This window comes from Clupea harengus, chromosome 16, assembly GCF_900700415.2.
Source record: "Clupea harengus chromosome 16, Ch_v2.0.2, whole genome shotgun sequence".
NCBI classification, from domain to species: domain Eukaryota; kingdom Metazoa; phylum Chordata; class Actinopteri; order Clupeiformes; family Clupeidae; genus Clupea; species Clupea harengus.
The window spans coordinates 8,930,911-8,956,871 of record NC_045167.1 but is presented as its reverse complement, the minus strand read 5'-3'; the positions used below and the strand labels follow the sequence as shown (position 1 = coordinate 8,956,871).

General features: G+C 45.5%; 1 protein-coding gene across 1 annotated transcript in view; it reads left to right on the top strand.

Moving 5' to 3' along the window:
- Nucleotides 1–25,961, top strand: part of LOC105894005 (proton myo-inositol cotransporter-like) — a 65,243-nt gene that overhangs the window by 34,971 nt on the left and 4,311 nt on the right. Inside the window, exons 4-6 of the mRNA XM_012820482.2 lie at nucleotides 1,526–1,634; nucleotides 22,804–22,967; nucleotides 24,931–25,051. Coding sequence (XP_012675936.2) covers nucleotides 1,526–1,634; nucleotides 22,804–22,967; nucleotides 24,931–25,051 — 394 coding nt within the window. The remainder of the gene's footprint in view (nucleotides 1–1,525; nucleotides 1,635–22,803; nucleotides 22,968–24,930; nucleotides 25,052–25,961) is intronic.

The following is a 25,961-nucleotide window of genomic DNA, read 5'->3' as shown; positions in this document are numbered from 1 at the left end:
GTTTGACATCTGTTTGAAATGTAATTGCAATGAGCAACTGTATCAGAAATATGTTCTCGTGTATGTATGTATATATATATATATATATATATATATATTTATATATTTTATGGACTTATATTATATATATATATATATATATATATATATATATATATATATATATAATATAAGTCCATATAATATATAAATATACATAGAAATACATTAAAACCCATGAATGCATATGTGAAGTCATTGTCAGGATGTTTCTCAGTAATAACACATTAATATATGATTGGTAGTTTGCATGTTCAGTCCTGGGACCTGCTGGGTTTGACCTTACTTCCTGCCCATAGAAACCACACAGAAGGACATTTGTTTGTTCTGGCAAATGGGCTGTCTATATTGTGTCTGTGCAACAAACAATTGTATTACATATGTTGTTGATGGTAATATATGTATAATAACATTTAATAAGTCATTAATATATCTTATATGGCCTTTTTAATTTTTTAAATATATGTCACTAAAAACATAATTGGTGTACATTTGTGTGCACAGAAAGATACTTGGTTAGCTGTTGACATTGTGATGATACTTCACATTGTGATGTTTTTCATGATGACATTGTGATGATACTTCACATTGTGATGTTTTTCATGATGATATTGTGATGATACTTCACATTGCGATGTTTTTCATGATGACATTGTGATGATCACTGTCCTCTCAGCCCAAACCCGAGCGCAGGCTCGTCCACATGGCACCAGAGCTGCATGGAGTAGTGTGTGTTAGTGGCCACACGCTGCATGAAGTGGTGTGTGTGTTGTGTGTGAGTGTGTGTGTGTGTGTGTGTGTGTGTGTGTGTGATGCATGATTGTGTGTGCGTATGTGTTTGTGAGAGAGTGGTGTATGATTGTGTATGGTGTGTGTTACTGGCCACACGCTGCATGAAGTGTGAAATAGATGCACACACTGAGCGAAAGCCTAATAAGTACTCGTGGTTAATAATTGGCTGATAATTAAACAAGTGAATAATTAGCTTGACGAGTTCCCTGTGTGTAATTAGCTGCATGCTCGTTAGCTTATGGCCACACCTACATTGCCATGATCCTCTTGGTCTGCTCCACCACACTGTGGGTGTGCAGCTGTGAGGTGTGTGTGTGTGTGTGTGTGTGTGTGTGTGTGTGTGTTGGTGAGAATGAGTGTATGCTCACATGTTTGTGTGTGTTAGCAGGTGTGACGTGTCTGTGTAATTATTAGGTGTGTGTGTGTGTGTGCGTGTGTGAATTGCTTTCTCTTGTGTATGTTTGTGTAGGTGTGAGTGTGTGTGAGTACTTTGGTTTGTCATCAAACAGATCCCCTTCTGAAATGTCTCTCAGACACACACACACACACACACACACATCAAGTAGATTATTGTCTTGAATAAAACTTCCTCTCTCTCTGTTTTTCTGCCTCCTTCCTCTCTAATGTCTGACGGTTCCCTCTCTCTATTGTTTCTGTCTCTCTTTCTCTCTCTTTCTCTCTATCTGTCCTTCAGAGGGTCCAGTAATCTGGAGGATGTTGTCCTACCCCCCTACTCGGCGGGCATTGATTGTGGGTTGCGGCCTTCAGATGTTCCAACAGCTTGCAGGCATCAACACCGTCATGTAAGTATTGCTCTCCTACAAGCCCGTGTGTGTGTGTGTTCATGTCTCTCTCTTGTACTCGGCCACTGTGTGCGCGCGTGCGTGCGTGTGTGTTTGCGTGCGTCTGTGTGTGTGTTCATCTCTCTCTCTTGTACTGTGTTGCCACTGTGTGTATGTCCTACACCGAGTCCTACAGTGCAGGATTTATAACAGAAACATAACAGAAACCTACAAAAAAAAGCTCAGTTTAGCACACAGGGTTGCCCTACGTCACAGCACTGAGCTCAGGAGACTGGCCCACGCCCCGGGTCTAAGAGTCAGGTTTAATGTCAGATCAGTGTCAGTGAGTAGGCAAATAGCAGGGCAGGGATCCAAGAAACCTGTGTTTTAGTTTGCTTCTGAAATCTGAATTCCATCTACGACCCAGTTGATTTCATTGGTTAGGCTAATAGCGGGAAGCCGGAGACAGGAAATCTGATTGGATGAAAATAACTGCTGCTGATTTGCCAGCCAAATTTTAGATACCTCATGCTAATGGTCAGTTGAGTCCAGGAAACACTGTAGATTCCTCTGAGCTGTGTGTGAAAGGCTTGGTGGTGTCCTTTTGCGTGATGTATGTATGTGTGTGTGTGTGTGTGTGTGTGTGTGTGTGTGTGTGTGTGTGTGTGTGTGTGTGTGTGTGTGTGTGTTGCTGTAGTTGTGCTGTGGTGGTGGAGTGTGTGTCTTGTGGCGATCCTCTCTGTCTTTAGTGGGTGCGGCCTCTCCAGGACCATATCAGCTCTATTTGCTCAGATCCTCTACAGAGTTTAACTATTTTTCCAGCACTGTAAACAATCTCAGGGTATGTGCAGTTGCTAGGCAACTCAGCCGCTTGAAGTACGGCCAAGCACTTTTGTGTGTGTGTGTGTGTGTGTGTGTGTGTGTGTGTGTGTGTGTGTGTGTGTGTGACATGGGAGGGCAGGAGAAAAAATAGACAAGAAAAATTCTGTCTGTCTGTGTGTGTCTGTCTGTCTGTCTGTTATTGTGTGTGTGTGCCTGTGTGTGTGTGTGTGTGTGTGTGCCTATGTGTGTGTGTAAGTGTTTACTTTGGCCAGCTGTCATTTTGCACCCTGACAGGTCTTGTCAGACAAGGAAGCAAGAGATGACAGACCCGATCAATCAAACCCAGATGGTAGATGGGAGCTGTGCGGACGCTATTATCGCACCTCTCCCTTCATCCACCTCAGTGGGGTGGACTCCACTTCCAAAAACACACACTTTGAAAAAAACACTGTTTCATTTCCTCTCACTGACCGCTCATGCACTTGCAGAGTTGTAGTAATGACAGTAATGTACAAAGACTGCTGTTTTATTTTCTATATATCTGAAATGTGTTAATGGGAATATCTCTGTCAATATTTGTCAGTGATCTGCCATACAGTACAGACCGCTATTTAGATCTGTGCATGGTGTCTTGAAAATATCTCAGTTGTTCTGCATAGGCTTTGATACCTTGTGGCTGCACCATCCGGTAGAGTGGTACACTAATTATCAGTGTATCACAGCTCTGTATTGTGGGATTCAGCATTATGTTATCCCACTTGGGCTTTATGTCCTGATCCGGTTGCTGTGTAGATACTTAGCAGCCGACTGTGGGATAGGGCAGGTCAGGGCCACATCCAGGACAGTCAGCCTCTGTGTTGGGCCTCTCGTGAGATTGAGAGTGAGTGAGAGTGAGAATGAGAGTGAGAATGAGAGTGAGAGTGGGGATGAGAGTGAGATTGAGAGTGAGAATGAGATTGAGAGTGAGAGTGAGAATGAGAGTGAGAGTGAGAATAAGGATGAGAGTAAGATTGATAGTGAGAATGAGATTGAGAGTGAGATTGAGAGTGAGAGTGAGAGTGAGAGTGAGAGTGAGAGTGAGAGATCATCAAGAGAGCATCAAGGCTAGAAAGCTTTAAAACAGTGCTTAGCAAGGGTCGCACGAGGACACGTCAAAGGAATTAAAACAACATTTAAACCCGTCATGAAATTGTAGGAAATCTTTTGCCATGTTTTGATTTATCCGTAGATACGTTTTCTTTACAAATACAAGCTAAGTCATTTCCATTGCAAGACAACCATAATAAGGTTGTAATTAAGCTTTTCTACCTCATAGTGGAAACACATCATCAGAGACTCAGCAGCTCTTTGGCAGCTCCAGTCCCTTTACCCCGCATTGCCCTGCAATACACTGTGTTGTGCTGTGCTGTGCTATGCTGTGCTGTGCTGTGCTGTGTTTTGTTGTGTTGTGCTGTGCTATACTGTGTTGTGTTGTGTTGTGTTGTGCTGTGCTGTGCTCTGTTGTGTTTTGTTGTGCTGTGCTGTGCTGTGCTGTGCTGTGCTGTGTTGTGTTGTGTTGTGCTGTGCTGCGTTTTCTCTGAGGGAGATCTCTGTGTGGTGTTAAATGTCAAACTCCGACACGAGCCGCCTGTGAGATGCCGTCGTGGTTGGAAACGCTGTCTGTCAGGCACAAGCGTGGCCGGCCGGGGGATGAGTTTGTCGATATCTCTCCGCTATGAAAGGCCCTCTGAGGGTCAGACTGATTTTATGCCAGTTTGAGACATTGATCGGTCTCGGCCCAAAGCATATCTGTGCTCAGATGTCATCTCAGGCGCCTGCTGGTTGTGTCTTCTGTTTGCCTTCTGGATCGAGTCACATGATCCATTACTCTAGCTCTCTGACATGTTCTAGAAGGGCTGTTGTTCCACCAGTATGAACACTCAATTCTATTTTTTCTCTCTTTTTTTCGATTTGAAATTATTAATCATTCTATTACTCCTTCTCTGGCTCTCTCTCACTCTGGGTGAGCTGGTTCAACTAGTGGGAAACATAAGTGATCTTCTTCTTACTAATCACTCTCTGTGTATGTTTTCAGTTTAAAGACGAGTGATCATTTGTTCTCTCTTTCTCTCGCTCGCTTTGTTTTTCATTTGGAAGCGAATGAGCACCATCAGACCCGAGTGTGATCTGGGGGTCATAATGAGATTAGCCATTCTACTGTGATGCCACTATCAATTAACACTCTCAAAGGTCAGCCGTGGCCTGCAGTGGCACACACACACACACACACACACACGCTCACTCACTCACACACACACACACACACACACAGACACACACACACACACACACACACACACACACACACACACACACACACACTCATTCACACACAGACACACTCACACACACACAGCAGGAGTGTGGGGCCCCAGGTGTGACTAATGACCGTGAGTTTATCAGAGTTTTGGAATTACATATTTGAGTCCAATCCAAAAAACACAATCAGTGGACCTGTTCCAGACATGACTCAGACTAGGTGCCGACTCAGTGGACCTGGACCATATCAAGGTTATATCAAGATCATATCAGGGCTACATCAGGGCTAGATCAGGGCTACATCAGGGCCATATCAGGGCTACATCAGGGTCATATCAGGACCATATCAAGGTTATATCAAGATCATATCGGGGCTACATCAGGGCTACATCAGGGCTACATCAGGGCTACATCAGGGCTAGATCAGGGCTACATCAGGGCTACATCAGGGCTAGATCAGGGCTACATCAGGGCCATATCAGGGCTACATCAGGGTCATATCAGGACCATATCAAGGCCACATCAAGGCTAGATCAGGGCTATATCAAGGTCATATCAGGGCCATATCAGGGCTACATCAGGGCCATATCAGGGCTACATCAGGGCTACATCAGGGTCATATCAGGACCATATCAAGGCCACATCAAGGCTAGATCAGGGCCATATCAGGGCTACATCAGGGCTATATCAAGGTCATATCAGGGCCATACAAGGGCTACATCAGGGCCATATCAGGGCTACATCAGGGCTATATCAAGGTCATATCAGGGCCATATCAAGGTCATATCAGGGCTACATCAGAGCCATATCAGGGCTACATCAGGGCCATATCAGGGCTACATCAGGGCCATATCAGGGCTAGATCAGGGCCATATCAAAGTCATATCAGGGCTAAATCAAGGCCATAACTGGGACAGATCCGAGCTAGATCCATTCCAGTGTCTGCATCTATGTGGGACATCCATATCTGTGGGTAAACTCATCACATCTCATCACATCAACACTCATCACATCAACACTCATCACATCACATCACATCAACATTCATCACATCAACGCTCATCACATCACATAAATACTCATCAGTCATCGCATCAACACTCAAGCAGGTGTCGGTTTACTTTGCATCTGTACTGTTCCATTGAGGAAAGGCTGGACACTCAGAGAGGATGTTTATTCTTAAGAGTAAAAATAGTTTAGAATGCCTGCACAGTCTATGAGTTGGCAAAGATAGCTCATCTGTACTGTTTGCTGTTTGCCTGCATTGTAAAAAGACACGACAGGGCATGGCCATATGGTGTGTGTCGTGTCTGCAATGAGAAATTGTCTCTGAGAGACTCAGAAGCTAACCTGCTGTTTTTTTTAATCCTCCCGTTTTCATACAATACCTCCTGGCCTGAAACAAAACTCAGTGATGCTTAAACTCTGTCCACTGGTATTTATCTAGTATCTAGTATCTACTAGAGTTATTTTAAGGGCTTCCTGCAGGAATGGTACTTGAGATTTGGAATCACATTTGACCTTGTAACTGTGAAGTTGCCAAATCTACAGTCTGGCAATTAAGGTTTATTTGGGGGAAAAAGAGAATGAAATCCATGCCTCTGGAAGTGTAAAAGCACAGGAGGATGCATTTTTAAAACAGTGGCGTCTCATGGGTCCATTAGTTGATGCTCTTATGCTTCAGATGCGACCCCTTGATGCTAAATCAGCTGAGTGACAGTCCGCTGGGCTCAACCTAAGCTGCTTATTCTGGCCAAGGAACGCCTCTGTGTCGCTCCGACCGTACTCAGAGCGCCAGCGGTTTAATTGGGCAGCGGAAAAACTCGCTCTAATCAGGCACCGGCGGTAAGCCCAGCTCCCTAAAGCTTACCTCTTCTCTCTGCACGTTTTAATCCTCAGCAAAGCCATCATTTATACCGGCGTATTACTTATTGAAAGAGATGCTTTGTTTTTATTTGAGGAGTGCACAAAAGCAAACAAACAGAGAATGTAAATATGCTCATTGGCTCAGAGTTTGAAGATGTTTCCCCCCCCCCCCCTATTTCCCCTCATCTTAACACGCATCCCTCCCTGTCCTCTGTTACTGGTAGTGTTTGTCCCATTTTGTTTGGTTGTGGGTTTTCAGTGAGATGAGACGAGCTTGAGTCTCCACTCGCAACATGTGGGATCCCCCCCACCCCCCTCCCCCGCCGCGTGGAACTCCATGGAGGTAATTTGATTTGCTGGCACCGGGCGCGGCTCTGTGCGGTGGCCAATTGTTGGGATAATTGAGACAGATGTTGTTGCAGAGCACGCAGCTCCGGCTGCCACCATCGCCTGGTAACCGTAGCGATGTCCCTGTCAGCAGCTCGGCTGCGTGTCGCTGTGTAGCTCTCTGGTGACCACTCAGAGATCTGCCATCACTGTGGCTGCGTTGCTGGTAACCGTGGTGATAGGCCTGCCATGACCGTGGCTGTGTCGCTGGTAACCGTGGCGATGGGCCTGTCAGTGGCTCGGTTGTGTTTTGCTCTGCAGCTCTGCGGTGACCTCTCCTCTCGGTGCCAGTGATGCGATATCTCTCTCAGTCTGCAGGTCCAGAATAAAGAGTGTGTTTGTGTGTGTGTGTGTGTGTGTGTGTGTGTGTGTGTGTGTGTGTGTGTGTGTGTTGAGGGGAGACACACTCTATTGTAGGAAATTGAGTGTGTCACAAGGGTGAATGTGTGGGTGGTGAAGGTACATGCTGGTTGACCTGCAATGATAGAGTGAAGTGTGTGTGTGTGTGTGTGTGTGTGTGTGTGTGTGTGTGTGTGTGTGTGTGTGTGTGTGTGTGTGTGTGTGTGTGTGTATGTATATGTGTGAGTGTGTGTGTGTGTGTGTGTATGTGTGTGTGGAAGCAAGGGTGAAGGTGAATGGGCAATACCTTGGAGAGTACAATAGAGGTGCAATATAAAAGAGAGGCAATATAAAAGTTTTTTCCCTGTACGTTCATTATATGTCTGTTCAGTGCTGCAGTGTGTTTCTGGATGAGACAGAGCAGTGAGTGTGTGTATGTGTGTTCATGTCTGTGTGTGTGTATGTGCATGTGTGTGTGTGTGCACATGTCAGTGTGTGTATGAGGATGTGTGTGTGTGTGTGTGTGTCTGCATGTATGTGTATGAATGTGTCAGTGTGTGTGTGTATGTGTGGTGTGTGTGCGTGTACGTGTGTGTATGAGTGTGCATGTGTGTGTATGCCATAGTGTGTGTTTTTTATTCAGCAGACTGTGTTTTTCGCTGCGTTCATTCTCTTTCATAATCTGAAATAATTAGTGAAATAGGCCAGTTCCCCTGGGAGTGTTAGTCTCAACCCTCCTGTCTCTATCCCTCTCTTCCCTACATTTCTCTCTCTCCCACTTTCCTTCTTCTCTTTCTCTCTCTCCCCCTCCTCTCTCTCTCTCACACACACACTGTCTCTCTCCCACTCTATGTCTTTCCTTCTCTCTCTCACTCTCTCTCTCTTTCTTTCTCTCCCTCTCTTATTAGCACAAACAGTGTCTCTGGCAGAGGTATTTATCAGCATTCTTAAGTTTCATATTTTCATTTATTTTCCTGGGTTTTGACTTAAGGGCAAGTTAATCTTTCACTGTCCTGCACTCACTCACACTCAGTCACACGCACACGCACACGCACACGCACACGCACACGCACACATGCACACATGCACACACGCAGTCATGCACTCACTCACTTGTTTGCATGCACGCACTCACACACTCTGACATACACGCTCACATGCACAGTTTTACACACGCTACAGGCCGATGTGTGTGTGTCTTTTCCCACCTTTCCACTTGACTCAAACTGACCTTTCTGAGGTGAGAGAAACGAGAGAGATGGAGAGAGGGAAAGAAAAAGAGAGAGGGAGAGAAAGACAAAAAAAAAGAAAGTGAGTGCGATAAAAGAAAAAGAACCCAGCCATCAAGACTCTCCTGACCATGACGGTGGAAAATGTCTTGACATTTCTCTCTCTCCCCCTATTCCTTTCTCTCTCTCTGTTTCTTTTCCTTTCACCTTCCTTTTGTCTGTCCACCCTCTCTCTCTCCCGCCCCTTACTCTCCCTCTCCCTCTCTCTGTCTCTGTGTGTTGACCTGCTCAAGTCAGACAGGAGGACGACGTGAAGAGATGAATAGTGGGAAGGAGAGGAGAGAGGAGGGAGAGGAGGGATGGAAGAGGTGGAGGAGGAGGAGGAGGAGGAGGGGGGAGATGAATAGTGGGCACGCTTCACAGTGTCCCACAGAGCCACGCAGGGCATCCATCACCTGTAATGATCCAGTCAAACTGACATGTTAAATAATGTAAGCCACAGCACAGAAGCCACGGAGCCTCCAGCATTGTCCTGTCCTACACTGCTGTGAGGAGGGTATGTGTGTGTGTGTGTGTGTGTGTGTGTGTGTGTGTGTGTGTGTTGATGGTAATTAGTTTTATACCATATATTGAAGATTCAGTCTTAGGTTTGATCAGTCAGGATTCAGGTTTATTGATGGTAATTAGTTTTATACCATATATTGAAGATTCAGTCTTAGGTTTGATCAGTCAGGATTCAGGTTTATTCTTGAAGAATGGCGGCCGACCACTTTGTGAGACAGAGACTTTCAGATCCATCCTCCCTCACAGAACTTCACCTCAGCATATCTGACTTGTTCCTTGGGGAACAGTCTGTTAAATACACTGACATTAAAGGGTGTCACCGTCTATTCAAATGGGCCACGCATGCAGGGTTCTTTGTCTCGACCTGGGGGGGGAGGTGAGACCAATGTCGCACCTCACTTACCCAGGTCAGAGACAAAGAATATTCACCAAGCAAGGTCCACTCATGGCTCATGACCCATCCAAATAAAAGTAACAATTATGACTAGGTATAATATCATTGACTTATTGACTATGGCATATTCTTATGACCTATGCTGGTCCCTTCATTCCCCCTTTTTAAGACTGTATGTCTTAAACATCAGATCATTTAACTATTTTCTTTTTCTTGAGTGAGTGGCTTTGTTCAGTCTTTGTCTCATAAATGTGGCATTCTCTCACGAGGGAAGGCGAAACCCATGTTACAGAGTGCCCCACGCTTTTTCGCCAATTGTGTGGACCTCTGATTTAGGGACAAATTCCTTCCCGATGTTAAATCAAAATAACCATCCTATTTTAGCCGTGAGAGCAGAGAAATATAACAGAAGTAATACATATATGTACATGGTACCCATTCGGAAAATGCAGTTTACAAGCGGTGAGAACACAGAACAAACTTAATTACACATGTTAACTCTAAGGTAAACTAAGCTAAAATGAAAGGTTAGGATTAAACAATAGTACAGAAGATAACGGATTATGGGAGATACATTATAGTGTCACAACATTTTAAAACATTTCCTTTCTGGTTACTGAGGGGTACATGACATGGAGCATTACTTTATTGTAATGTGGGTTGACGGTAATACGGTTAAGTGTGTGTCTCTGTGTGTGTGTGTTCGTGTGTGTGACTCCAGAATGTGTGTGTCTTTGATGGTGATGGTAATCGTTCCCGATTTTTCCGTGGTCCCTTGGAGTTGATCGTCTATGATGGTTGAAGGTGTGTGTGTCTTGACACTCTGTGTATTGTGTCTTGCCTTTGTTTAAAAGCAAGGGTTGACTTTCCTTGGGAGGGGGTAGGACGTGTGTGTGTGTTTGTGCGTGTTAGTGTGTGTGTGTGTGTGTGTGTGTGTGTCTGTGACGCTTGGCTTGTCTCAGTTGTTCCCCTCCTGTGGTCTTTGCTCCTTATGGGGTCATTCCACCTATGCATCTCTTAGCATATCAGGAGATTGCCATTTCTTTGAGGTGTCCCCGTCATCTCTTCTTGGTGGTGGTCATCGGTTCAGGTGTTGCGGTGGTCCTGTGGATTCCAGAGGTGTTGATCTGGGTTGATGGCTGTGGTCTGAGTTTGTCCTCATTTCGACGTCCTGGCCAGATGCGGCATGGCGTTTGTTTGAAGTTCAAACGATTCTGCTGTTCCTTCATCTGTTGATTTTCTGGAATGGTCCCCCTTTCGACACCTTGGAGAGAAGCTGCTTCCTTTTTTTTCATCGCTATTCTCCATATTCCTAAAAACTGTCTGTAACGAGATCTCAGAAAAAGATAATACCGGCCAACACCTCCATGAGGCAGGAAGCCTGTTAGCATACTCAACACATCAGACAATAGACATTTGGTATTGGGTGTGAAAGACTGCAGACAGCTTAATCTCAGACAAAAGCAGGTTTGCTTAAATCACATCATCCTGTTACCTGCAAGGTCTGGGCATTTGCATCTAGAAGAAAAGGCCACAGACCCATACTAACCCAATAAACAACTGAGAGTTGGGATTTGAAAGAAGCTGAATGTTTGAAAGAAATGGAATGATTGAAAGAAAGAAAACGTTTTTAACTCTCCTTCAATTCAAACAATTTCACTTAAAGACAAAGTCAGTGGTCAAATGTAGGTTAAACAGTCCTGTAAGTTCATTCATTCATTCATACGACGGCTGGCCAGCCTACAGGCATACACACACATTCATTCGCTTGTTCAGGAGACAGGTGTGTCCATCCCTAAGAGAAAGGAATCAATCTGTTAACAGAGTTACAGTTAGTTACAAAAGTATCTCATAAAATCCATTTTTATCCAGATTCCAATGGCACTTGAATGCCAAACCATTTAAGGCATTCCTTAATTCATTAATTGCTCCTGGATCATTTGATGAAGTCAGAAATTCAGCAGCTAAACCTGTTTTGAGAAAAAACACATTTTGCAGTTATCATCTTATTAAGGTCAATTCTCTCTGAAGCTCAACACCTCCCCCTTTTGATCTACCAGCAGTCGTCTGCTGCTGTGAGATCACGTACGGTTTCCGAAAAAAACCATCTTATTTTCCATGTACCTTAAACCCATACACTAAGGATGCAGACTTTGTTCTGTTAAAAATATGCTTACAATTATTCATAATTGTAACACTTCATACAATGATTTTAACATGGGTTAAGAAAATCATTGTGTAGGCAAAACAAATGCTTAAAGTCTGTCTTGCTATGTGGCTTTGGTGTGGTTCACTTCAGCTTAATGGGCCATCAAGGTCACAGGCGCGGCTGTGCCTGAAGTGTGAATTAAGTGGTATGTGTGAAAGCTGTCTGTAACTATTGTGTGAACAGACACAGTCTAACATTTTAGCAGTCTAACATCTGACTTTATCAAAAGCATTGTGAAATCTGGACTTAAAGGAATCTTATGTCTTGAATCATGACTGGTCAAATCCAAGAACTGAATCTCCACAATCTAATGTAAATAATTTACAAATTAACTTAGAACAATTTCTAAATTCAAATATTAAAATGCTGTAGATCCCTTTTCAAACACCCATTAATGACCACAACACTTTCTATCCTCTTGGGAACAATATCTGAGCGTGGCAGAAACTAGATTTTCACAAATGATCCAACCCACAGCTCAGACTGTGCTGAATCAGATGTCTGCTACTCTCTAAACAGAGCAGGCTCAAGAGTGTAGTTTCTCCCAAGGGAGAATTACTCAACACTCTGATGTGAATATGGAGCTGAAGGCTCACACACTCGAATTAAGCTTTAGCTTGCCCACGATGAACTTGCTAGTGCAAAGACTCAATTCCGTCTGAGAATTCCAATCTCAAGACTGTTACTACGATCTACGGCACATATTTTCCCAAGATTAAGTAAGTTTACTTACCAAAGTGTTGTGTCAACCCAGGGTGAAGAGACATCTTACAGCAAACTCGAATCAGCAAATACAAGAACATATCTTTCGGTGAGGACCTCCAATTGATGGTAATTAGTTTTATACCATATATTGAAGATTCAGTCTTAGGTTTGATCAGTCAGGATTCAGGTTTATTCTTGAAGAATGGCGGCCGACCACTTTGTGAGACAGAGACTTTCAGATCCATCCTCCCTCACAGAACTTCACCTCAGCATATCTGACTTGTTCCTTGGGGAACAGTCTGTTAAATACACTGACATTAAAGGGTGTCACCGTCTATTCAAATGGGCCACGCATGCAGGGTTCTTTGTCTCGACCTGGGGGGGGAGGTGAGACCAATGTCGCACCTCACTTACCCAGGTCAGAGACAAAGAATATTCACCAAGCAAGGTCCACTCATGGCTCATGACCCATCCAAATAAAAGTAACAATTATGACTAGGTATAATATCATTGACTTATTGACTATGGCATATTCTTATGACCTATGCTGGTCCCTTCAGTGTGTGTGTGTGTGTGTGTGTGTGTGTGTGTGTGTGTGAGATACAGTACAGTATGTGTTCCTCTGTCTGATGGGTCTCTTATGCCTGTCACTTCAGGGAAGTAGAATTTACTCAAAAGCATAGCGACTGTCAGTAGGTATTGTGTGTGTGTGTGTGTGTGTGTGTGTGTGTGTGTGTGTGTGTGTGTGTGTGTGTGTGTGTGTGTGTGTGTGTGTGTGTGTGTGTGTGTGTGTGTGTGATAGATAGACAGAAAGCCCTTCAGGTTGACATAGATATGAAATATGAAAGATCAAAACGTGATAGAAAAGTAGTGAAAGTGTTTAAATGGATAATGAGACTTGCACTAATAGTAGCACTCATAATAATACTTATAGTCATAGTCATAGGAGAAGAAATAACACAGTAACAGGAAGAATTAGAACTGTGAGAATTAGAATAGAATAGTTCAGAAGTTAGCAGCTGGCTCCCTTTCAAAGAAACTTCGCTCCTTGCCCAGGGTCAAATTGGGTGACAGGCCGCTGCACATGCACACAGTCAGCAAATGACAGCCAGTACTCGGTGTGCTCTGTGCCGTCCGCCTGGGCTTCAGCTGTGTGCTCTGTGCCGTCCGCCTGGGCTTCAGCTGTGGCTCTGCTGGGCTCCCGACACTTGAGCTATCTGTCTACTAAAATAACACATTTCTTTGTCATGGGATTTTGCAGGAAGGCTTCCTTGCTGTGCTCCATAATCTGCAGGTTATTGTGAGGTTTCATTCTCTCCACAGAGTCACCTTGTCCCTTCACTCTGTATAGAGACAGAAATTGATGTGTTTTTTTGGGTGACGTGTAGCTGTGCCAGGGTGACCTTGTTGCCCTTGAAATAACCTCTTCATTCGCACACAGTTATGATGCATTTCCACTGTGAGTTTCCTCTGGATCTCCCACGCAGAGTTCAGGGAGTGTGTGCTTCCATTTCTTCAAGGCACAGCCTGTGGGTTTCTGTGTGTGTGTGCGTGCGTGTGTGCGCATGTGTGTGTGTCTAGAGACAGAGTTCAGGGAGAGCTCACTATGTCCTTCCGTTTCTTCAAGGCGCAGCGTAATCACCTAACAGAGTGACGAATGAGATACTGAAGTGTGTGCGTGTGCGAGTGCGTGTGTGCGCGTGTGCGCGTGTGCGTGTGTGCGTGTGTGTGTGTGTGTGTGTGTGTGTGTGTGTGTGTGTGTGTGTGTGCGCGTCTGTTTGTGTGTGTGTGTCCTCAGTATAACTGAGTCTACCCACTCAGCAGGTAGACTTCTCTTTACAAGTGAAGAGTTCATCTGAGGCAACTACTGTCTCTGTGACAGCAACAGATTCATACCAGATCCACAACCGATCCAGCTCAGACTAGACCCAGACTAGACCCAGACTAGACCCAGACTAGACCCAGACTTGGTCCAGACTAGGCTCAGAGCCTGCTGCTAAGTGGGCCCATCTAATCAAAATAACAGAGAAATCTGCTTGGGGAGGGTGGTTTGTGTGTGTTTCTCTCTCTCTCTCTCTCTCTGTGTATGGGTGAAGTGTGTGTCTGTGTGGGTGTGTGTGTGTGTGTGTAGATTTGGAGTTGTGCTTTGTGTTTCTCGCTGTGGTGGGATCAGAGAGCCCTACTCTGGTTGTCGCCTCCTCGGTTAATTTTAGACCTCCTTTCCTCCCTCTCTCTCCCCATCTCTCCATCTCCCTCTCTCATCTCTCTGCCTCTCTCTCCTCCCTCCTTCTTTCCCATCTCCCTCTTTCTCTTTCTTCTCTCTCTCCCTTTCTCTCACTCTCCCCCCTCTCCCTCTCTCTCCCTTCCTCTCTCCCTCCCCACCTCTCTCTCTCTCCCTCTCCCTCCCCACCTCTCTCTCTCCCTCCCCACCTCTCTCTCTCTCCCTCTCCCTCCCCACCTCTCTCTCTCCCTCTCCTTTTCTCCTTTTCTCCTTTCTCTCTCTCTCTTTCTCTCTCCCTCTCCCTCCCCACCTCTCTCTCTCCCTCTCCTTTCTCTCTCTCTCTCTCCCCTCTCTCTCCCTTTCTCTCTCTCTCCCCACCTCTCTCTCTCTCCCTCTCCCTCCCCACCTCTCTCTCTCCCTCTCCTTTTCTCCTTTCTCTCTCTCTCTTTCTCTCTCCCTCTCCCTCCCCACCTCTCTTTCTCCCTCTCCTTTCTCTCTCTCTCTCTCTCCCTCTCCTTCTCTCCTTTCTCTCTACCTTCTCCCTGCCCTCTCCTCTCAGCCCGAACTTCATCCCTCAGCATCACTCAAGAGAAACAATATGTCAAATGGAGGGATGGAGAGGCAGAGTGAAGAGGAAGAGAGGAGAAAAAGCCTGAGAGAGAAAATGGGGTAGAGGAACACTGGCAACAGAGAAAGACTAGGGGAAAAATAGACTCAAAAATCGATGGAAAAAAGACAGATGGGAGAGAAAGAAAAGGTATTCAGTAGATGAAGAAGCAGGGCTGGATGGGAATGTGTTGGAAAACCTCCCTGGCACAGCGTGAAGTCCTGCACTGGGGACTGCCTTCTGCCCCTTCAGACAGACAGCTGAGAGGAAGAGGAAGGGAAGAGAGAGAGTAGTCAGAGGAGAGACGGTGGCGTAAGACCTCTCTGGCAAGGCGGGAAGTCCTGTCGGGATTGAGTCCTGAATGCCACTTCAGACACACAGGTTCATTTAAAAACAATCCAACCTGGAGCTGTCTGACACTTTGAAGGACTGTGCGTGTGTGTGTGTGCGTGTATGCGCATGTGTGCGTGTGTGTGTGTGTGTGTGTGTGTGTGTAGGGAGTATAGGTGGGCGTCTGTCACTGTTTTTAATGGAGTTCAGTGGTGATGGTTCAGCGTGCGACAGGACACACACCTCTCCACCCCCCCCCATCCCCAGTCTTTTTATAGACTTATATTCTCTCTGTTCCCTCTTCCTTCTCTTTTTCATTGTCTCTTCATCTCTCTTTTCCTCTCCTGTTTTCATGTTGCCTTTTTCCATTCAGTCTCTTGTATTCTCCTCTCCAGTATCTTCTCTATCTTTTTCCCCTTCTCCTATAATCCCCTCGCTTCTCTCCTCTCCTCTCTGATCTTCTCTTCTCCTCTCTTCTCTCTTTTCTTCTCTTCTCTCCTCCTCTCTTATCCTCTCCTCCCCTCTCCCCTCCTCTTCTATTCTCTCCTCTCCTCTCTTTTCTAGTCTCTTCTGCTTCTGTAATCCACAGAACCTTTATTTCTCTTGGTCTTGTGTTCTCTGTCAATGTCTCCACTCTCCTCCTCCTCCCTCTCCACTCTCCTCCTCCCCTTCTGCCACGTTGTCACTCCTGATCTGGAGTCAGGAGGGAATGGACTGGTGGGTGTGAGAGGGGTGGGGACTTAACTCACCAGTATGTTTGTGAGTGTGTGCTGTCTGCTGGGATTGACATCTGTGTGTGTGTGTGTGTGTGTGATGTGAGTGGTACGGTGTAATGTAATTTATGTGAGTGTGTGTGTGTGTTGTTCCCATTTGTGGGTGTGTGTGTGTGTGGGGGGGGATATATATATATGTGTGTGTGTGTGTGTGTGTGTGTGTGTGTGTTTGTGTGTGTGTGTGTGTGTATGTGTGTGAGAGAGAGTATCTGTGTGTGTGTGTGTGTGTGTGTGTGTGTGTGTGTGTGTGTGTGTGTGTGTGTGTGTAACTGAACAGATCCTCAGAGGTTCTGACTCTGGGAGGTAGGAGAGGAGTTGTTGCCATGGTAAAGATGCTGCTCCCCTCTCTGGACACAGCTCTTACCTTTTCCTCTCTCTCTCTCCTTCTCCTTCTCCTTCTGTCCTTCCTTTTCCTCTCTATCTCTCCTTCTCTTTCCTCCCTTTTTCTCCATCTCTCATCCGTCTCCCTTCTCCTCACCTCTCCTCCCTCCCTTTTCCCCCCTCTGTTCACCCCTTTGTTCTGTCCTTTGCTCCATCTCTTCTTCTTCCCCTCTTCTATTCACCTCTCCTCTCATCCCTCTCTCCTCACTCTACTCTGCTGAGTGTTCCACTCTGGGTCATTCCCTTTTCTTCTTCTTCTGTCTTATTTCTTTGTGTTCTCTCTCTCCTTCTGTCCAGCTTTCTATCTCTTTCCTCCCTGTGCAACCCTCTCTCTCTTTCTCTCTCTCTCTCCCTCCCTCTCTTTTACTCCCTATGGTAAAGGTATTATCCAAAGCTCCTTGATGTTCTCTCACCTGTCCTTTTTCATTCATTCTCTCCGTCTCTTTATCTCTCTCTCTATCTTTCTGTCAGACACACACACACACACACACACACACACACACACACAAACACACACATAAACCCACACATACACACAGACAAACACACACATACACCCACACATATACACACACACACAAACCCACACACATGCACATACATAGACACACACACATGCGCACACACACACACACATGCACACACACACATGCATACTCACACACACACATATTCACACATACACACACTCACAATTAGCTCCTTCAGATTAACCACCACAGTGTGTTTTGATGTTATTACAATCACCCCCCCTCTATTGTCAACCACATTGGCCATGTAGTGTGTGTGTGTGTGTGTGTGTGTGTGTGTGTATGTGTGTGTGTGTGTGTGTGTGTGTGTGTGTGTGTGTGTGTGTGTGTGGTTTTTCCTGGACGTGCTGGGCACAGCATCATCCCTGCCTCAGTGGGAGAGAGCTGCAGTACTTTGTGGGCTCTTCACATGATGCTCCTACATTCTGGAAGCTCGTCTTCTCTCTTACACACACTCACACACAAACACACACACTCACACACAGATCCTTCCACACACACACCATGAATATACATCACTCAAAAAGAGAAGACACATTCACGTCTCACTCTCACACTTGCACACACACACGCAAGCCTACACACACTCATACACACGTCTTGTCACTATTCTCACACACCCCTCATACAGCGTCCTGGTTGTGGTAACTGATGTATCTGGGGAGACAGCGCCCCCTATCTCTTCCCCACTGCCACTGCACCCATCCGCAGCCACTCCCTCCCTGTACTGTAGGCTCAGCGGCCCTTGTCAGTGCAGGGGCAGAAGCAGGGTTCCCCCACTGTGAGATACTCGGGAGCAGATAGGTAAAGACACAAATCAGAATAGAGATTTAGACTACAGAGTTTTCTCAGTACTTGGGGTACACCTTTATAAAATGTGAAGGACCGTTTAAGGATCCCAAATGGAACCGTGGATAAAGGTTTAAAAAAATGAGCCCTGTGTTTCTTGTCTATTGGGAGTTGTGAGAAGAGTAGTCACTTAAGTTCTAATGTTTTATTTACAGGGACGTTTTTATTGTTTATCATATTACTCATATATTTTATAACACACTTATCTCATTTTGTATAATTGTTATTGGTGATGTGTGAATCCATTGCATTTAAGAAACAGTTTGGTATGCTTTGGAAATTGAGTGAGTGTGTTTCTGTGTGTGCCTGAATTTATGTGTGTGTGTTTGTTGCCAAGATGGTCCCCTTATCAAAAGAATTCTCTGGTTAAATGGAGTCCCAGTAGGCTGGAAGAGCAGGAGGCGAGAGAAGCATTTAAAAACCTGCTGCGTTCCCAATCACAGCTTTCAGTGTGGGCCGGCTCTCATGCAGCAGAGAGGCAGAGGGAGGGGGAGAAGAGAGAGAGAGAGAGAGAGAGAGAGGGACAAGAGAGAGAGAGAAAGAGAGGGAGAGAGAGAGAGAGGGAGAGAGAGGGAGAGAGAGAGAGAGGGAGAGAGAGGGGGAGAGGGAGATAAGCCAAACACAGAACAGAGAGATTGAAAGGAGAGAGGGAGGGAAAGAGAGAGAGGGGGGGAGAGAAGGACTGAGAGGAAGAGAGAGAGACCAAAAGTGGAGAGACAGTGGGAGGGAGAAAGAAAGATTCAGGGACAGAGGGAGAGAGAGATAGGAACAGAGAAAGACAGAAGGGAGGGGAAGAAGGAGGGAAAGAGGGAGACGGAAAAGAAAGAGGAAGACGTGAAGAATAGAATACATCTGTGAAATACAAAAAGCTAAAGGCTGAATGAAGAGAGATAGAGAGCAATAGAAAGAAAAGCAAGAGAGTGAAGGAGTGGGGTGAGCCAGAGAGAAGTAGAGATGTGATTCATGGGATTCCGAGAACACAGCACTAATCTATGCCCACCTCCAGTGCACAGTACCAGCCACATCACCACACAGTACCAGCCACATCACCACACAGTACATCACCACACAGTACATCACCACACAGTACATCACCACACAGTACATCACCACACAGTACCAGCTTCATCACCACACACCTACATCACCACACAGTACCAGCTACCATAGCCCTAATGCCAGTCAACACAGTACCACAGTGAATGTAACATTTTATTGTACAACTAAACTCGCTCCTGTCTACACAAACGTGTCATCACACAGATGCATTTTGAAAACTTTGCGAAGATATTCGCTCTGTGGGAAGCCCATCCATTAGTATTTCATGTCAAATATGTATTTATTTATCGTTCTTTGCGGTAGGTTATGAAGTGCATGCCTACTCACTGACACAGACCAGTAACTCATCAACCAATCACCGAGGTCACTGACAGCAAGTTTGTGCATGAGATTTGATGGTAGCCATAGCAACAGAGTCTCTCTCTTAGCTTAGGAGTTTTTGCTTTACCTTAGTTTGTCTCAGCTGCTTTGTGAATAGGAATTACGAGAAAACTTTTAGTGCAATATTTAATGTTTCTCCATGCCACTCAGCACAGTACCCAGACTCATTGTCAGTGAGAACAGTGCTCACCTACCGTACCAGACAACCCACTAACCTAGTCACTGTGTGTGTGTGGCATGTATGTATGTGTGTGTGGCATGTATTTGTGTGTGTGTGTGTGGCATGTATGTGTGTGTGTGTGTGTGTGTGTGTGTGTGTGTGTGTGTGGCATGTATGTGTGCATGTGTGTGTGTGTGTGTGTGTGTGTGTGTGTGTGGCATGTATGTGTGTGTGTGTGTGTGTGTGTGTGTGTGTGTGTGTGTGGCATGTATGTGTGCGTGTGTGTGGCATGTGTGTGTGTGTGGTGTGTGTGTGTGTGTGTGTGTGTGTGTGTGTGTGTGTGTGTGTGTGTGTGTGTGGCATGTATGTGTGCTCATTTTCGTATGTGGCCCCCGGCCAGATGTTACAATAGACTCCCTAAAAAAAAAATCACAAACCACATGGAGTTGTTGGAGATGCAAGAGACAAATTCACAGACAGTGTCATTAGGGTGGCACCATGTGATAATACTCTGTACTTTACTTGAGAATATCTGACTGTCCTCCTCCAGATCTTTTACTAATAGCAAATCATTCCAATTAAAATGCTGGATAGTACTTTTAAAATACTCCTACTCATTTTTGGGGATTCAAAAAAATTCATGCTTTTTGGCAATAGGGGGGCTAAATAGCTTATTAGTTAATTTCCTAGCCACCAGAATCAGATTATGATCAGACAGCCCAGTTATCATATTTCAAGATTTTGAAACACTTTCAGGTCTGTTACTAAACATTAAATCAGTCTGAGTTCTGGCGGAGTAGGTTATTCTTGTTGGCCCACTATCTGCTAGAGGTTCTTTTTAATTGATCTGTCTTCCCAATTGACGTTAAAATCCCCCATAAAAATTACATTCTCTTAGCATGTTTAGCATGTTTTGGGAAACATTAATATGTATGCACATGTGTATGTTATGTGAGCTGTTGTGCATAGGCGTGTCTGTAGCCTAGTGTCATTATTAGCAGCCTTTCCTCACTCTAAAAGCTAAAAGCAGAACTAACTAAGCCAGAAACACAGAGAGGAAATGAGAGGTATGTAAATGCCACTCAAGTCTGGAGCTGTCTCGTCTGAGAGTGAGAGGGTTAGAGAGAGAGCGGGAGGGAAGGGAGAGAGAGAGAGAGAGAGAGAGAGAGAGAGAGAAAGAGGAGGGGAGAGAGACATAGAAAGAGGGAGCGAGAGAGGGGGAGAGAGAGATGGAGAGGGAGGGAGAGAGGGAGCAAGAGACAGAAAGAGAAAGGGAGGGAGAGAGAGACAGAGACGGGGGAGAGAGAGGAGGGGCGAGAAACAGGGAGAAAAAGAGGAGAGAGAGAGAAAAAGAGGAAGGGGAAACAGGGAGAAAGAGAGCGAGAAAATGAAAATCTGAAATTATGCTGGCTGGCAGTGTTGTGACTACCCCCCATTTGCAGTTAAAAATAAAATGCAAATTTCCCCACCGAGAGAAAGAGTGGTGGAGAGAGAGGGAGGGATGTAGAAAGGAATGAAAGAGAGAGGGAAGGTTTTACTTTAGTCGGTGAGGAAAACAGCCGTGCTCAAGTGGCTGTTTCTCCACTTAACCGATGCTCCCCACCCAACTCTTAGTCGTTAACCACCTCAGCCGTGTGTGGCGAGAGGACACAACATGTCTCCATGACGATGGGCGCTATGGAGATGAGTTTGATCTGGAGGGTGGCCTTGAGTGTGTGTGTGTGTGTGTGTGTGTGTGTGTGTGTGGGGGGGGGGGGTTGAGGTAGAGGGGTACAGTGGGGTGTTCGGTGTATTTCGCTCTCTCCTGACTAGTCTCTTCTCCTTCCTTCTTTTATTCTTTCTTTTTTCTTTACCCTTTCACAATTCCTCTTCCTCCCTACCAACCTCTTACCCTAATCTCCTACTCCTCTTCGACCTCTCTCTCTCTCTCTCACTCTCTCTCTCTCTCTCTCTCTCTCACTTTCTAACTCTCTGGCCCTCCCTCCCTCTCTCCCTCTCCCTCCATCTCTCTCTCTCTCTCCATCCTGCCATCCTGTCTGAAAGGATGTAATCAGCAGTGAGGGTGTATGTGTGTGTGTGTGTGTGTGTGTGTGTTGCAGCGATGCAGATGTGAAGATGACAGTTTAATTTAACTCAGGGTAGCGCATCTCTCCTCCATACTGTAATTGGTCCAGCCGTCTCCATACTGGCTGCTGCTTCTCTAAGGGGGAGCAGAGCCCAGATCACAGCTGAGGCTGAAACACATCTGGCTCAGTTCTCAGGTCAACAGTGAACCAATAGAGCTTGAACAGAACCAGGCCACATCTAGACCAGATCAGGGCCACATCTAGGCTAGATCAGGGCCACATCTAGACCAGATTAGGGCCACATCTAGGCCAGATCAGGGCCACATCTAGACCAGATTAGGGCCATATCAGTTCCACAGCCAGCTGGCATCTGGGACGTGGTAGTTGGTTGAGGTTCTAAGATTGCCCACATCCTCTCTCTTCTTTCACACTTCTCTCCTCTTCCTCCTTTCGCCTTCCCCCCCTGTCCCCCACCACCCTCTCTCTCTCTCTCGCTCTCTTCATTAGCTCCAGAGACTCCTTACTCTTGTCATCAGGTCTTTAGGTTCCTGTGTTCCACTGTTAGTTGGCTGGCCAATCACAGCAGGAAAGGAAATCTTTGGGGAGCAGGAAATGACTCCAGCTCCTCACACTGTCCTTAAATGTCTTAGTGGATACTCTCTTTTACTGGCAATTTCATAAAAAGTCTGCTTTTCTTTTCCCTTTGTTCGGCTCTCTCCCTATTTCAAAATTACTCCTTGGCCTTGGTATATGTCCTGTCTCTCTGACTCTCACTAAGTTATCTTTATTTGTCACACACACACACGCGCACACACACACACACAAACTCATGCACGCACACACTCACACACACACACACACACACACACACACACACACACACACACACACACACACACACACTTTCAGTGAGCAGTGAGAATCAGCCTCTGTATTTGACACATCCTCTGCGTTTGACCTGTTCTATACTTAGCACACACACAACTCTCTTTCTCCTCTCTTTTCTTTGTCTCTCTTCAGGTACTACAGCGCCACCATCTTGCAGATGTCAGGCGTGCGGGACGATAAGCTGGCCATATGGCTAGTGGCGGTCACTGCGTTCACTAACTTCCTCTTCACGCTGCTCGGCGTGTGGTTGGTGGAGAGGCTGGGCCGCCGCAGACTCACCCTGGGGAGCATCATGGGTAAGGAACATGTTCACTACTGCAAAGCATCATGGGTAGAGAACGCTTCGGCCATAATATGGCCTTGTTGATAAGTTAAAGTTGTTGGAGGAAAGGTTTCCTTCTTGAATGTAGTTGGCTAAGTAGCACATTGGGCTAATACATGGAATTATGGGTAAGAAAAATACATGGCAGCGCACAACATAATGAGTAAGGAACAAACTGAATTACACATCCATTTGTGGATAAGGAGTGCCTGAAAAATCCCACATTATTATGGGCAAAGAGCTAGGTCAACAAAGTCATGTTATTGTTGGGAAGTCACTCTCACCAGCACTCAGCATTACTGTGAGAGACGCACGGGCTCACACATTAGTATAATGCATGATCTGAGACTCTATGGACAAGCTGTCTCTTGACTGGCTGGTTTGCCTTTCAGATTCAGCCTTCGAAATGTTGGTATTGCACTTGGACGTCATGTCTAGGCCACATCATGTGGTGTTCTGCAGGGTTCAGTTTTGGGTCCAATCTTGTTTAACATGTATCTGCTCACAGCCTCTGATGCAAGTGCTGCCTCAATACTATAGCTACTCCTTGCTATAGCTATGGAGTGAGTTAGTACTTTTTAAATCAAGCATCTTAAGACACATTTGTTTGCTACTGAATTTCACTTTACATTTTCCTATTCCATCCAGAATTCCTACCATCCTTTTTTTCAATGTGTTCACTTCTGTGTACTGTGTACTGATTGAACTGTTTTTTTCTCTGTCCTGTCTTATCATTACCTTTTGTAAAACACTTTGTTGCAACCATGTGCTGAAGAAGTCTTAAGAAGAAGCTGAAGTCTAGTGCTTAGTTGTAGTATGGTTGATTGTAAGTGACTGTTACATACAGTGACAGCCTTGTTCCTTCTCTTCTACTATAATGACAGTCATGCTTTGTATTGATAGCACTGGTACTTACTACGTTGTATTTATAGTACTGTTTGAAGAGAGCGATCAGACTGATGTTCGTATTCCCACTGGATTGTTTCTTTGTAAGGTTAATTGGTTGTCATACTTAATGTTGATAGTGCTTGTGTTGCAGTGTTGTTAAAGTGTTAGTGATGTAGTGTTGTTACAGTGTTCGTGATGTAGTGTTGTTAAAGTGTTAGTGTTGTAATGTTGTTACAGTGTTCGTGATGTAGTGTTGCTAAAGTGTTAGTGATGTAGTGCTGTAGTGTTGTTGTTTCTGTGTGATGTCTGCTGGATCTGGAGCCATAGAGCTCAATACTTCTGTATTGTTCTGTGTTAGAAACAGAGATGTGGTTAAGATAAGTTAAAAATGAAGGTGCTCCTGTTTGACATCTGTTTTTATATATATCTCTCAAAGACTGGTTGGAATATTTTGTTACTTTTGTAAAACACAGATAGAATTCAATACTGTGTGAGAGGCAGTGTTGTACAAACGGTCGGAAGTGCTCCTGGTTGATGTCTGTTTTTGATGTCTGGTTGATGTCAACTGGTTAATGTCTGGGTGATGTCTATGGTTGATGTCTGGGTGATACCTACTGGTTGATGTCTATGGTTGATACCAACTGGTTGATGCCTACTGGCTGATGTCTGGTTGATGCCTACTGTTTGGTGTCTGGTTGATGCCTACTGTTTTATGCTTACTGGTTGAAGCCTACTGGTTGATGCCTACTGGTTGATGTTGACTGGTTGATGCCTACTGGTTGATGCCTACTGGTTGATGTCTGGTTGATGCCTCCTTTTGATGCCTACTGGTTGATGCCTACTGGTTGATGTCTGGTTGATGCCTACTGGTTGATGCCTACTGGTTTATGCCTACTGGTTGATGCCTACTGGTTGATGTCTGGTTGATGCCTACTGGTTGATGCCTACTGGTTTATGCCTACTGGTTGATGCCTACTGGTTGATGTCTGGTTGATGCCTACTGGTTGAGGCCTACTGATTTATTCTTACTGGTTGTGGTTTCCCCTCAGGCACTGCTCTGAGTCTGTCTCTGCTGGCCGTGGGCTTCCTGCTCTCCGCTCAGCACAGCCCTCCAGTTTCACTCCACACAACCGACCCGACCACACCCAACTCCTCCTGCTCAGCCTATCTGTAAGTACCTGCCTCCCTCCCTCCCTCTGTTTGACCCCTTTCTCCTTTTTTATCCACGTCTCCATTTCTTGTCTTTCATTACCATTTCCTTCTATCTGTCGTTACCTCTCTCTTTATCTCTATTGTCTCTCACTCTTTTTTGCCTACTCTCTCTCTCGTCCCCTGGTTGTGACCTGGTACCATAATGCACACCTCCGAGTTGTGTGGTGAGTCTTCCTCATTGGCTGCTAGTTACTGTGGCAACAGTCTCATCATCATTATCAATGGATGCAGATGCATACACACAGATAAAGGAGTAATGCTTGTGTGATCCCATAATGCATTGGCTATAGAGCTATAGAGCAGAAAGACAAAGAGAGATAGAGAGAGATGGAGAGAGACAGAAAGAGATGGAGAGTGGCCGAGAAAGACAGAGATCTGCTTTCTCCTCCAAAATCCAAAGGGAAAAAAACAGGTGATTATCCGTAATGTGGGCGTAATGGCACAGCTGCCATTAGACCACAGTGTCCTTCACCCCATCTGTAACACACACACACACACACACACAGACACACGCACACACACACACACAGACTCACACACTCTGGTCTGATATGGTTGGTTTGTATTGGAGCCCGACTGTGGTTGTAGTTTAATCTCTGGTCTGATATGGTTGGTTTGTATTGATAGAGCCTGACTGTGGTTGTAGTTTCCTCACTGGGGCTTGTCATCGGCAGTTACGTGAGTTCAGGCAGGCATGGGGCCTGGCAACACTGCCCCTGTTGCAGTGGATTACATCACAGAGGCCTGGTTGTCATTTCACATCGGCAGCCGTGTTCACACTGAGTCTGTGTGCGGCCGGGTTCCTCTGCTTACACAGAGCCCACGGGCGATCACTGTGACATGGGCAGAAAATCAGAGCAGAAGGATG